Below are 15,417 nucleotides of genomic sequence, written 5' to 3'. Positions count from 1 at the left end.
TAATTTGCAACTAATGTTGCTTCTCTATCAGCTCTGCGCAAATCTATGCAACTTTGGATTCTAGAGCTCAATGTCTCCCCACCTCTGTCCTAGAGGTATAGCTGCATACAGTTTGAATTCGTCCTCCAACCTGGAAGGCAAATTGTCGATCTTTGTCAAAGTTGTTGTCTACTCTTGCTTCTCCTTCTTTTCCTTCTTCCTCTTCGGACACTGGGTACTGTAGTGACCAAATTCCCCACATCTGAAGCACTTGATCTTTGACAAATCCTTTTTCTTCTTTTCTCCTCCTTGTGAGCCTTGTCCATGATTGGGACCTTTCTTTGCCTTCCCTTTTATTGCAAGGGCTACATTTTCCTCTTCGTTCAACCCTTCGGTCCTTTGCTACTGTTGACATTGATATTTCTCTCAACTAGAGCAAGCCTCATCTCCTCCTGTGTGAAATATACCCACAATTGATCCCAACCCAGTATATTATCTCATCCAGTGATGCCTTGGACGAAATTCACCCACTCCAAGGTGAAATCGTTGAGAGTTGTACACAGAAACTCACTCTCTTGAGGTGCTTCTCCAACTACGGCAAGCTCGTCTCGGACATTCTGAATCCTAGTGAGATAAGGAGTGACCCCTTCACCCTTATGCATCCTGGTTGTCCTCAACTTCTCCTTCAAAAACATTTTATGGTTCTCGGAATGATTCTTGAAAAGCGTGGAAACTGCATCCAAAATTTCTTTTGTCTAATTCTTGTGAGGCTATATGATCTCGAACTCCATCAAGGATCAACTGCTTTGCCTTGGCCATCTCCTTATTGTAATTCTCTAGTTGCTATGGATATGTAGGTACAACTATAACTCTCTTTGCGTACATATTCAGACCATGCTCATCTAGCAGGAAAGAAATTTTGGCTTTCTAGATACGATAATTTGAGGCTCCTTCTAGCGTATCTTGATCTCGAAGTCCTACTGAGGCCATTTCTGCAAAACTCAAACCTGAGAAAATAAACAAGAATCTCCTCCTTTTCCTACTCCGCTACTTGTACTCCCTCCTGAAATGTGTAGTTTTGCATGTTGTTGCTGCCTTCTACTACTGGAAATCATGGATTCCTCCAGAGAACTGAATCTAGAAATCCTCTGAGAAATTCCTTTGTATGTGCTTTTCTCTTTCACCCAGTGTTGATTTTGCTACTGCAAAACGGCTGCAAAAATCACTATGTCCATATCTGCTCAATGAACTCTCTAATATCCTCACCAAAACTACTTCCCGACAAATCCACTCTCTGTTGTAACTGTTATTGAGTTATTCAAACTTTTCCTGCACCTGCAATTGGAAATTGAACCCTTGCCCAACAATTTGTACTGCCTGGCTAGTCCTTTGCGCAGGCCCTGAAATTCTGCTCAGAGACTCCCTCTAAACCTGCAAAATTTCTCCCTCACTTTTGATCTCTTGATTTGTCTTCAACTCTTCTCTGGTACCATGTGAAAATTCTTTGAAATGCAACAACTGGAATTTATTCTTCTAACTGATTAATCATGCAGTTTATTTGCTACGCCAAACAATGAATAATCACACTGCAATTTCTACACAAAAAATACTACGGAAAATAAAAACTGAAACTAAGAAAATAGAGCGCACACAATACAATTCACACCGTTTTTTTTGGACAATTGTTCCCGGAAAAACCCAATGTGGGAAAATCGGTGCAATAGATGAGGGTTTATTTTTATTATGCAACAGTGAATTATGAGTACAAAAATATAGATGCCAAACTTGGCAATCCTCAACAAATAATCTGGCCAAAAATTAGTGATACAATTTTTGTCTCACCTGACATTAATCTCATCTTCGAAATTGGCTCAAACTAGACACTCAAACACCCTCGCATCAGCGTCTGCACTGCATCTGCGTAGGCTAATTCGTACTGCCTCTATAACTGCTGTGATGTTGTCGTTTTTCCCAACTCAGCCTTTGAGAATGATTCGCTTGGCCTATTAGAATTTCTCCTAGCCACCAGTAACTAAATCACCCTTTGTTTTAGCTAAATTGAAGCCCCCTCTAAAGTTTCCTGCACAGTCCCTGCACATCCTCTAGTGGAATAACTCGACCCTTTTGTTGTTGACTCTCTGGAACTGGAAACTCCTTTGTAATCACTGTCTCTTCTCCCTCTTTGTCTCTACATCCCTTCTGGCTGAACTCTTCTTCATTGCTCAACCACTGCAGTTGGATAGCTAGCTCAATCTGTCAAGGAACCCTCTCTCACAAGTGTATCATCTCTATCCCCATCGAGTTGCTCTTATAATCTCTCGTTGGTGAACCAACAACCATGATTAGATCCCCATCAGCGGCTAAGATCATCTGAAGCGCAATCTGTGTGAGTATCTAGAGCATTCTCACCTTTTTTAATTAATTGTTGTAAATTAATCGCTTTTCCTATGTTAGACTTAGGAAATATTTAATTATTTATCAATTAACTTAATTGAGCTATCTCTAGTTGTTTTCTCCTTAAACTTTTTCTGGGTTTTGGAGATCTTGTGTTTCTTAGCCTCTCTGACCAAAGTCGAGACTAGAACACATGTCTGATGCTACAAAAACTAATAGGTTGTTGATCTATTGTTGATAAGTAGGTTGCTAATGATTGCTTCTATGAGAAGCCACTTATTATCTGTTGGATTCGGCTATGGCACACTTTTCTGTTAATATGCAGGTTGTTGATGCTTGCTTCTGTGAGAATCCCCAACAAAAGAGGAATGAATAGTTGGATGTTGTTGTCCTCTGGAATGGTTGATAAAGTGCTGAAGTTCGCCATGGCTACTTTTATGTTGTTGAGTTGGTTGCAAATGAGTATGTGAATGGATGAGAATCCCATTGGAGAGGGAGCATTGATTGATAGCATCATGAATCTTCCTTAGGCTATGGGCCAGGAGACATATGGATTGGTCGTGAAGATCGTGACTCCCTTAGGATGTGAGCGAGGAGACCAGTGAGTCTGGTCAAGGAGATTGATTCTAAGGCCTGAAGTGATCTCTCCCTTAGGTGCTGACCAGGAGACCTGTGGTTTGGTCTAGGAGATTGATCTTGAGTTCCCTTCCTTAGGCTGCATCCGGGAGACCTATGGTTTGGTCGGGAAGGATGAGTTTCCTCCCTTAGGTTGTGGGTCAGGAGACCTTGTTTCCGGTCAGGGATATGTATGGTGTATATGATTGAGATAAGGATTCCTCCCTTAGGCTATGGGCCAAGGGACCTTGTTTGTGGTCAGGGAGATGTACCCTTTGCATATGATTGGTTTGGCCTCATTTAGTGATTGGATGTTATGTATATTTCCTTAAGATGATATTGATGATCTCTCCCTTAGGTTGTGTGTTGAGAGACTTATGGATTGGTCAGGGAGATTGATCTTGACTAAGAGAGAGACTTGTACTTGTGATCTATCCTTAGGCTGTGGGTTAGGAGACCTATGGTTTGGTTGGGGAGATTGATCTTGAGAGAGAGAATGAAAAGTACCTCCCTAGCTAAGAGGGAGTGTTATAGAATATGGTAGACATGGTCGGTATTTCCATCATGTGAAGAAATGGAAAATTTAAATTTTGAATTTTTCCTCCTAAAATATTCAATTCGACCTCGTTATTATTTAAGTCGGTTGGGCCCCTAAGAGAACCCCATTCGACCCTCTATGAAATCTATATAAAGGATATCACTCTCCTCATTTGCACACATCATTGTGTCTTGGTTATATCTGATCTAGCGAATTTGGGAGCAGAAGAAGGAGGCTGAAATCTGAAGGAAGGATTCACACTTTGATTTGGATCTCTGTTGTGTTTGGTTATTGGTTTGGCTATTATCTTGCTATTGTTATTTCTTATGTATTGATTGGTTTGGAAATTTCTCTCTCTCATAATGAAATAATTTCGTGGTTTTTCCCCTTGTGGGTTTTTCCTTGGCTTGATGCCTAATTTTTGGGTCTCTTGTCTCATGGTTTCATGGTTATATTTTACTACTCTTTCTTGTTTAATGGTTGATGCTTTTTCTTCTGTATAACTGCTTAATGATTCTTGAATAAATGTCATATAGATTTAATGCTAACTTATTAGTGGAAGTTGTTATCATAATGAAGATAGCTAGATGCCCTAGGAAATCAACAACAATAACTATGGTCACAAAGCAAGTAAATGTAAAATTAGTCCAATAAGGCCTCTCAAGAAAAACAAGCAAGAAGAATGCACAAAGATTTGGAAAAAGAAGCAAGAAATACAAGAAGAGTGTGGATTGGTTAATATGCTCAAAACCAAGGAAATCAATGGTACATTGATAGTGGTTTCTCAAAGCATATGTCTATAGATAAGAGAAAGTATCTATCTCTAAAGAAAATCAGGAGGAATTGTTATCACTGACAATAATGCTCCAACAAGAATAATGGGAAAAGGGACAATTATTTTAGACAAAGGAAAGACCAAAGCTTAGAATGTACTATATGTTGATGGTCTTAAACATAATCTCTTAAGTGTTAGCCAAATATGTGACCAAGGATATGAGGTCTTATTTCATTTAGATGGTTTTGAAGTAAAGAAGGAAGATTTAGGTAAAATTGTTATGAAGGCAATTAGAACCTCAAGCAATGTATATGTACTAGATGGAGGAAAAGAAAGATGATGTATGGAACAAATGGATGAGAGCTGGTTGTGGCACAGGAGACTAGGTCATCTCAATTTTGATCAACTTTTCAAGTTAAACATAAAGGATGTTGTATGAGATATGCCCAAAATTTCAAAACCAAAGAATACCATTTGCAAGTCATGTCAATTTGGAAAGAAATCACGAGTTCAGTTCAAGGCAAACGAGCATTCAACATCAATATCTTTAGAACTTATTCGTACAACCTGTATGAATAAGGGATATATTAGGCCAAGTATATCATCTTGGGGTGCACTAGTATTGTTCGTAAAGAAGAAGGATGGTACTCTCAAGTTGTGCATTGATTGCAAGAAGTTGAACAAGGTGGCGATTAAGAACATGTACCCATTGTCGAGGATCGATGACTTGTTTGTTCAATTAAAGGGAGTAGCAGTGTTTTCGAAGATTGATCTAAGATCAAGATACCATCAGCTACGCATCAAAGAAGAGGACATCTACAAGACTGCTTTCAGGACCAGGTATGGTCATTATGAGTTTGTTGTGGTTCCTTTTCGTTTGACTAATGTCCCAACTACTTTTATGTGGTTGATGAATAATGTATTGCATCCTTATCTAGACAAGTTTGTGATTGTATTCATTGATGATATATTAATATATACTAAGAATGAGGAAAAGCATGTCGAACACTTAGCAATAGTATTGAGATTTTTAAGAGAGCATCAATTGTATGTCATCTTAGCAAGTGCAGCTTCTTTCAGACAGAGGTACATTACTTGGGACATGTTGTTTCCAAGGAAGGCACAATAGTGGATTCAGAGAAGATAAGGGTTATTATGGAGTGGGAAGCTCCTAACAATGTGGATGAGGTCAGATCATTTATGGGGTTAGTAGGTAACTACACGATGTTCATCAGAAACTTCTCACGCATTGCATATCCTATTAAATCATTGTAAATAAAAGGTAAGAAATTTGAATGAACAAATGAATGTGCATCCAATTTTGAGCAGTTGAAGCAGTTCTTGACAAATGCTCTATTTCTTAAGATTGTGGATCCTGATAAATAGTTTATGGTGTGTACAGATGTCTGCAAGAGAGGGCTCGGTGGAGTCTTGATTGAAGAGGGACAGGTGGTGTGCTATGAGTCTAGGAAACATAATGAGCACGAGCATAACTATGTGACTCATTATCTTGAGTTGGCAGATATTATTCATGCCTTGAAGATGTGGAGGCATTATCTTCTTGGTAGGAGGTTTGTATTGATGAAAAATCATAGTGGGTTGAGATATTTGTTTGTCTAACTGAATTTGAATGTTAGGTAGGCTAGGTGGTTGGTCACGATCAGTGAATTCGACTTTGAGATTAGATACATTAAGGGTAAGGAGAATAGGGTTGTTGATGATCTTAGTAGGAGAGTGCAGATGAACCACGTTGTAGTTGTGAGGTCATATGGGACAAATTTACAGGATCAGATCTTACATGCAGGACAACAGGATGACATATACAGGGAGCTTAGGCACAGGTTACAGCAGGGTACATGTGATCGGGATGTGGACTATCATCTCACGGCATATGGTTTGGTGAGATTAAGAGACAAGATCTATGTATCGAATGACAGTGAGCTCAAGAAGCTTACCTTGAGGGAGTCTCATGCCAATCCATATTCAGGTCACCCTGGATATCAGAAGACATTGACAGCAATGAAGAAGTTCTACTATTGGTTGAATCAGAAGAAGTAAGTGGCAGATTTTGGAGCTATATGCTTGGATTGTCAGTAGGTGAAAACAGAGTGTAAGCATCTAGGTGGGTTTCTTCAGCCTATTATGATTCCATAATGGAAATGAGAGGTCATTCCCATGGATTTCATTACAAGTCTTCCAAGGACATCAAGGCAACATGAGTATATCATGGTTGTGATCGATAGGTTAAGGTAGCTCACTTCATTCCAGTGAAGACTACTTATTCATCTAGTGAGGTGGCACAGGTATTCATCAGGGAGATAGTGAGGTTTCATGGTGTTTCGAAGAAGATTATGTTGGACAGGGATGTTAAGTTCACTTCCAAGTTTTGGAAGGAGTTGTTTGCAAGTTTGGGGACATAGTTGGCCTTCAATACAACTTATCATCCATAGACAAAAGGATAGACATAGAGGGTCAGCAGGATTCTGGAGGATATGTTGAGGATGTACATCATGCACCAGTAGAGGAGATGGGAGGAGCACCTTCCATTGGTTGAGTTTGCTTACAACAATGGTTATCAGGAGCCACTGAGGAAGACTCTGTTTGAGGAACTGTATGGGCGAAGTTGTAATACTCTCATCAATTGGAGTGATCCATCGAACATGGTACTTATTGGATTGGATATGTTGGTAGAAATGGAATAGGAAGGATTGGATGTGTTGGTAGAAATGGAATAGGAAGGATTGGATATGTTGGTAGAAATGGAATAGGAATTGCAGGTTATCAAGAAGAAACTAAAGGCAACACAGGACCGACAGAAGAGTTTTGCAGATCAACAAAGGGCATTTAAGGAGTTTCAGGTTGGGGAGCATGTGTACTTGCACATCAAGCCCAAGAAGAGCTCCTTGAGGATTGGATCATGTGCCAAGTTGGCACCATGATATTGTGGGCCTTTCAAGATCCTTGAAAGGATTGGACTAGTGGCCTACAGACTTTCATTGCCTCCAATAATGAAATTCCATGATGTTTTCCATATTTCTTTGCTTAAGAGATATGTAAAGGATGTTGAGCATGTTATTGATTGGTCTGTATTGCAGGTGGGACCAAAAGGAGAACTCCAGCCAGAACCTCAGTGCATATTTCAACGGAAACAGGGCATGCTCTGGAACAGAGCAACCAAGTTGGTTAAAGTGAAGTGGAAGCACTTTGGGCCCCATGAAGCTACAGTGGAAATGGTTGATTAGATGTTGGCTATGTATTCTTCATTGTTTACCGGTGGAAGAAAATGAGTTTTTGGTATTTGTGCATATTTATGTATGGTTGCTATTATAAATACCACAATGAGTTGTGTTATAAAGCTCCAATAAGCGGTATGGTTGTCATGCTTGTCATGATGGTTTTTCTTTTGAGCAAGTTGTTCATTGTAAATACTGCAACGAGCTAAGTTATAAAGCTCCATAGGCATTATGCTTTTGGTTTTCATCGGTTTTGTTGGTTGTAGGTGTCATAGAACATCGAGGATGGTGTTCCCCTAAGGGGGGGGTTTGTAATAGCCTTGAGTTAACAATTCATGTAATAAAGTTAATAAAGGAAAAATAAGACCAAGGTCATGGGACACTTATTCCACAGTGAATGTTGGGAAAAACATCCTAGTGGGCATCACTTTTTGTGTATTATGGCTAAGGGAAATTGGCAAAGGCAATGGAAAAGGAAAAAAGGAATTATTGGTATTTTATTTATGAAAATAAAGGAAAGTAGGACAAAAGGGAGGTGAAATGTCACAGGTTGCATGTGAGGAGGAAATTGAAGGAAAATTAAGGAAAATGAAGAAATTTGAGGCATCAATAATAAAAAGACATCAGAGCATCAATTTGGAGTCTTTTGTCTGTTCAGTTTTGGAATTAGTCTCAGAGAGGAGAAGAGCATCAAGTGGAGAAGGAAAGAAAGCAAGCAAGGGAAAGACAAGAAAAACAAAGGAAGGACAAGGAAAGCAAAGGAAGGACTAGGAAAGCAAAGGAAATCAAGGATCAAGCAAGGAAAGATTGGATTAAGCAACTTCAGCGAGAATACTTGCAGATAACAGGTTGCATATATGATCTCCTAGCTAGTTTTTTCATGCATGGTATGTGCATGTGTGAATTTGGTTCATTTGTTGTCATTGGCATGGTTTTGTCAAGTTTCAACAGTGGTTTTTAGCCTTTCCTTTCCATTTCCGGATAGTTATGGTGTGATGGGATTCTTTCTTGGTTGAGCTTTGGATTTCCGAAAGGTTTTGGATCTAGGTGAGATGGTCTCAGAAAAATCCCCAAGGGTTGGGGGTGGAGATGGTTTTCTCCAAGAAGCCCTCAACAGGTGGGTGGAGACAGGAAAATTCCTCAAGAGATGGTGAAGGAGTTCTGAGGCATCCAAGCTTGGTTTGGTTCCGTGATCTCAGGACCGGTTTAGGTGAGATCATGTTATGGTGAGTGTGGAGTTGGTTTAACCTCTAGATTCCCTTAGTTGTTTGTGGATTAGTTTATCCCATGAGATCCCACATTCATGCTTGGAATATGGAACGAGGGTGATTGGTTTAAAGAAATATTTGGTTAAGCCAATTTATGGTCAGGTGGTACATGGAAGTCCCTAACTTGGTTGGCTTTTGCATATGGTGAATAAGAGCTAAGCTCTTATTGTTTTTTATGAGTAATTATACTTGTTATTATGTGGCTTTAATGGTTGTTCTATCATCGTTACCTATCTAGTTATATCTTGGTTATAAGCATGGTTTTATGACAGATTTAAGTATGGATCTTATCACATTTTAATTAATGAATGTCTGGTTAATGAATGCATGACCTAAATGGCATTATGGTAGTTATTGTGAGAAGGCATTAGTCCTTCTTTTTAAATCCCAGATAAGTTTCAGATCCCTATGTTCAGATATGCATTCACGACCTGTAGATTACATGTTTACCATGTGTTTGACGGAATGCATGTCCTAGTTGGGATGGGTTAGGTCAAGTCCTTGTTTAAGGTTTTGGTTTAGAAGCTTTGTTTCTATGTTATTTAACATTCCTGGAAGTTTCATTGAGTTATAGGTAGAGGCATGAGTCCTAGCCCTAAAAAAGTGGCTCAGAATTTGGGGTCGCTGGCATAGAACTAACTAGAAAAGTCCACAGTCGCTAGGAAGTAGGCCTATCGGAGTGATTGGGGGATTACAGTGGCTTGGAGGCCCTGTCAAGGGAGTGATTGAGTCTCTAGCTCAGTGCAAAGGAGAATTAGCTCAGGGTTTGGACATCTTGAGGGGTTGGGTAGATCCTAGAGGTCCTGTACCACCTAAGGGAATTCAGTAAGGTCTTAAGTTGTTGACTCCATTTCCTTAAGGTCATATAGGAGGTTGAGTATTATCATAGTGACCCTTAGCTCATGTTTACCCTAGGAAAACTGGTGAAAGTGGGTAAATGTGGGAGGAGGCCGTTACATATTCATGCAGATCCAGATTCCCAACTCGCAAAGAAAGGAAGGGTATGTAATTTTTTATTTTCTAGAATCCACAGCCTAGGACTTTCTTCGAAGTCTGATCCTTTTTAAGTACCCTTAAATTGTAAGTTGTCTTTCAGTTCCCCCATATTTAAAAGGGCAAAAGGGCAGAAAATAAATAGAGAAATGATGATCAAATAATTTCATACCATATATTTGGTCATTAACTCTTTTCTGTAATTTATCCCAAGTAAGAAATTTTCCTTTGAAGAAATCAGCCAACCTAAATTTTTATTTTTAAATTGCATTTTCATAAAAAGGATTAAACCACTTCACAAGATGACTTTGCATTAAGAAATGTGAAATGGCTTCGTATGTTGAAAGTGTTGTTACCTTGCCTTCTTTTACATTCCAACTCCATACAATTTCATCATCTGAATTTGACAAACTGATCCTTGCTTGAGAAAGTATCATAACATAACTATCCCATTCAGATGCAAGTGTTCCTTGTAATCCCAAATCTACAACAGAAAGCCAATAGGATTTAGCTAAAACTTGTTCATTTTTTACTTGAGCCAATCTAAATATACCTTTTAAATGCATAAAATTAATGAGATCTCCGGAAAGGTAAAAAGAATCTCTACTTCCCAGAAAAGGATCCCTCCCAATGAAAACTTGTCTCCCATTTCCAATTTTCCAAGCTAGCCAAGAAGCTAACCATTTGTAAGAGTGCATCAGGCTTCTCCAAATTATAGAAACATTCCTCCAAATCTTTGGTGTTTGTTTTATCCAAGAAACCAACTTCTTTTTTAGATATTTACTTTTTATAATTTGTCATGAGAGACCCTCCCCAAAAATTCCCCTCCAAAGACTTTTTAAGTTTAAAGCCTGATTAGACCAAGACAAGTTCCTAATACCCCAACCCCCTAGTTTCTTGGGAAGAGAAATGTGTTCCCAATTAACAGGGTGAATTCCTTCTTTCAAAACCACGGAAAACTAAACATTTTTCGTCTAATGGATTCTAAGATGATTGTTGGAGCCTTCATAAGAGGTAGCCAATAAACATGAATGTTTTCTAAAATAGCCTTTACAAGGACCAAACGGCCTCCCAAAGCAATCCATCTGTATATCCAATTATTAATCCTTTTCTCCACATTTTTTAGAAGCCAATACCAATCTTCTTCCTATAACCATTAGGTTTTAAAAAGAAACCTAGATATTTCAAACCTCCTTCTAAAGGTTTAACATCAAATGGCATAAAACTTTTGATGATGTCTAAATCCAGTTTATTCATGAAACACTGATAAAAGGAGGATTTAGAAAGGCTAGTCACTAACCCATAGGCCTCACATAAGAGATTAGTAATTATGCTAAAAACTTCACAATCCTTCAACGAAGCATAGCTAAATAATAAGACATCATCCACAAACAAAATATGTGTTACCACTTTTTGAGAAGCAACTTTAATTCATTCAATCTTACGCATTGTTCTTTCCTTACCGGTCAATCTACTTAGTCTTTCTATTACAATGAGAAATGGCAGAGGTAATAAAAGACAACATTACCTTAGCCCTTTGTAGTTTATGGAAGATAAAATCAAAATAAATTAAAGTTTTAAGTAATTTCCACATAAAAGTATTAGAAAATTTAAAACCTTTATTACAAAAATACAAAACAAACCAAAAAAATAATGTTTTTATAATAAAAAATTAAAAATATAAAATTCAATATAGTTATTTTTCATTACCTTGATGGTCATCATTCTAATAGATATATACAAAGCTAAATGTATTTTGTTACTTGTAAATTTACCATTCCAATATAGTAACCTTGTCTTATTTCTTTTATGGTACTATGCTATGTTGAGAATCAATTTATACATTTATAGTTACTAAATTTACTTTCTAAATACATCAATTTCTTTTATATATATATATATATATATATATATATATATATTTTGAAATCAGAGTTTTAAATTAGGTAAAAAAAAATTATATCAATTTTTTTATTATGAAAAAAATTATAATGTCTTCGGTTATTGTATAATGAAATGAATATTTAATTAAAGCATAAAATGATTAATGAGTTTTTCGGATATAAATTTTTCAAACCCTTTGGTTTTATTATGTGTCTAAAGTATTCATATTGTTTACAGCTTTATTCTTGTCAACTAAGGCACCATTTCATTGCAAAGGTTTTAGTTTACTTTGTGCAACAACTTTTCTGGTGAGTCCTTCCCTCTTTCAGGTATACATATTATTAAATTGATTGATTTATTATTTTTTAATTCTTTTTTCTTTCATGTATACATATTATTAAATTGATTAATTTATTATTTTTTAATTGTAATTTTTTTTTAAGAATTCTTATATACTAAGATCATAAATCTGTGATCTACAATTTTTCACATATAATTTAAATTCAAATTCCTCACATTAATTAAAATTACACCTTTACCTACCTTTGCACCCAGAAATGTATTTAATGGAATACATAACCATTTTAATACTTTTCCTTATAAGGTAAATACTTACTATCTGCATTTAACATTTTCAGGGAATTGCGTTGTTCCAAGCATATCTAGTTAAACCGCTATCCCCTGAAACTGGGAATGATAAAGAGGATGGATACATACAAGTGCAAGCACAAACACAATGATGCTAAGTTTTTTTTAAAGTGGATAAGAGTAATTGCAAGCATAAATAAAGTATAACATTTTTATCCTTAGCCATATGTATTTAACATTTTTAGGCATTTGTATTACTCCAAACATACGTGCTTGAATTGATCTCCCTCGTGCAAGAATTTGTAACGAGACTCGATACATGCAAGCACAATCACATGTTAGTTTTTTCATTTATATTGCAAGCATTATGGTTGCCACTGATATAATAGTGACTCAGTTGTAATTGATACAATAGTGACTATTTACCACTACAAGCACAATGATGTAAAATAAGCTATTTAATAATGGATATATTTTAATCTTGGATAATAAGATTGAAAACTTATATATAATTTAAAATTTAAAAATAAATAAATGGAAATTAAAATAATTTTGTTAATATAAAAAAAATTTGGTCTAATTATTTTAAATATTTTTTTAATTTAAATGGAATATATTATTTTTCATATTAATTTTATAAATATTATGACATAAATATTATATTTATTTATAATAATAAAACTGGTTTAGAAAATATTTATTTATAACAAAATTTGATTATCAAGGTTCTAAGTATATTTTAATTGGAGAGTGAATAATGTAATTGAAAATTATGTAAATGTAATATTTTATATTTTATTGTAAAATTTTATTTAATATAATATTATGTTGATTTAATCTAATTATTTAACTTTAAATTTAAAATAAAAATTATAATTAATACTTAGTATTAAATTATAGGCTATATTGTTGATTTTTTATTTTTATTTTTTATTTTTTAATTCTTTTTTTACTAGCGTGAAAATCGCTTTGGCATTATTATTGTACACTTGGACAGGGGATTCACATACCTTGGATTCAAATTGAAGCCAATGGGCTACAAGATCATGGATTGGGACTGGCTCCTCAGAAAAATTGAATCAAAATTATCACATTGGTCACACAAGTGGATTTCATTGGGAGGACGATTGATTCTCATTAAATCAGTCCTCAATGGCATATCGATTTACTGGATGCACATTTATAAACTTCTGAAGGTTGTCACTCAGAAAATCAACACCATTTTGACCAAATTCCTATGGGTTGGCCCAAATTCCTCTCGAAAATTCCACCTGGCTAGAATGGAATTGATCTCTCCCCCTGTCAAACTGGGTGGATGGAATCTGAAGGACACTGACACCTTCAACTCGGCATTACTATTAAAAAATTTCTGGAGGGCAATTCGCCATAAGGGCCTTTGGCAACGTGTCATCACTGCAAAATATTTACAACACCTAAGCTTCAACTCCTGGCTTCAAAATGGTGCTTTTGTTGCCTCCCAAATATGTTGTTCATGGCGTGATCTTCTTACTTCCAAGCATTGGTACTTTGGATACCTTCACTGGTCTGTTGGCTTCAGATCTTCCCCTAAGATCAAATTGGATTCCATGGTTGGTATGACGGGTTCTCACCTCTTATACCTAGCCTTCACTACTACTCTTCATTTCAGTGGCTTCCATGTGATCTGGGACATTGTTGATGCAGAGAAGTCTACTCCTCTCTACACACACTAGAAATATGCGGCAGTGATATGTCTTTCGACACAACACAAGAATGGAAAAATTATATCAACAATTTAAAGCTCTTTGGGATTTTTCTTTCGAATGTCGAAGACTGCCTTGTATGGGTCGATGGATCAAAATTAGACACAATAATTATCAAATAGGCTTATTGCCTCATTACTCGACCTCCCTGCCTGAATCTACTACACCCCTAGTTGGCTAGGACCTGGAAATGGAATTTCCCCCTCAAGCTGAAATGCTTTCCTACCTGGTGGTCCACAATCGCATCCTCACTTGGGAGAACCTTGTCAAGAGGGGTTTCCGAGGTCCAGGACGATGTTGTCTCTGCAATACACATGGCAAGGACATTAACCACCTTTTCATCCACTGTCCCTTTGCCACAGTAGTTTGGATCGAGATATTGCACATGATTAAGGATCCACCATCTTGGGATCGTACCGACATTGTCTCTTGTTTACACAGCTGGACCACAAACTCTCATCTCCACCGAGCACTAGTTTTCTTCATCATATGGGGCATATGGAGAACTCGGAATGCTCTTATTTTTTAGAATGAGCAACCCAACATCTGGTGTTCCTGTTGCAAGATTATAAATTTTCACCATGAGTATTGTGCACCTTTAACTCCAACTCTCTTACACCTTGCAACATTTGGGAAACATTCCCTGTAGGTTTCTTTGATGGGTCTTCTTCATTCAATTTATGTGGATGTTGCATGGATATTTTCATAAATGTTGCACATTATTATCTTTTACATTGGCATGGTGGGACTGGAACCAACACAAGAGCCGAACTCCTTGCCTTATGGGGAGTTCTTCATTGTGCTAATTGGCTTGGACTTCGGGAGATCAATATTTTTGGAGACTCCAAAGTTGTCATTGATTGGGCTAATGGGCATGGCTCACTGCACTCTTCGTCTCTTGACAACTAGAAAACCAACATTAAAACATTGATCAAAGTATTCCATTCCATCAACATTGCCCACATTTACAGGAGACAAAATGGGATTGTAGATCGACTATCAAAAGAAGGATGCTCAACAAACCCCAACCGAATATATTATCAGTCCTTCTTGCATAAATTTCTGCTTGAGTCGGGCCATATCGAGCTTTAATGCTCACTGTCTGGACATGAATTCGGTGTTAGGTGCTTGGTATTGAGATAAATATCTCAATCCTTGGATGATAGACTCAATGCATAATTGAGCTATATGGATAAGAGGGAAAATGTGTCTGCCCATGACAGACCCACAGCTGGCTAAAAGAAAATTGGGATTCCTCCACAAACATATCAGAGATATGAGGCAGAGCATACTCTGTTTTAGGAGGCAGAGGATGAAGAAGTACAGGTCCCTTACAATCATCTCACAAATGGTGTAATTATCACGCAGGGTTGTTGATTTACTCTCTCTTCACAGGGGATATAAACAT

The 15,417-nt window shown here is 37.0% G+C and overlaps 1 protein-coding gene across 1 annotated transcript in view; it reads left to right on the top strand.

Annotated features, from left to right (window-relative positions):
- Positions 1 to 12,759, top strand: part of LOC149250448 (uncharacterized) — a 549,018-nt gene extending 536,259 nt beyond the window's left edge. Inside the window, exons 13-14 of the mRNA XM_089459091.1 lie at positions 11,917 to 11,987; positions 12,318 to 12,759. Coding sequence (XP_089315217.1) covers positions 11,917 to 11,987; positions 12,318 to 12,419 — 173 coding nt within the window. The 3' untranslated portion in view covers positions 12,420 to 12,759. The remainder of the gene's footprint in view (positions 1 to 11,916; positions 11,988 to 12,317) is intronic.
- Positions 12,760 to 15,417: the final 2,658 nt, after the last annotated feature.

The sequence above is a fragment of the Pinus tabuliformis genome, chromosome 7, assembly GCF_031772625.1.
Source record: "Pinus tabuliformis cultivar Carrire ecotype Pingquan chromosome 7, CPIR1, whole genome shotgun sequence".
NCBI classification, from domain to species: domain Eukaryota; kingdom Viridiplantae; phylum Streptophyta; class Pinopsida; order Pinales; family Pinaceae; genus Pinus; species Pinus tabuliformis.
Note: the sequence above shows the minus strand (reverse complement) of the source record. Positions and strands in the feature narration are given on the sequence as shown.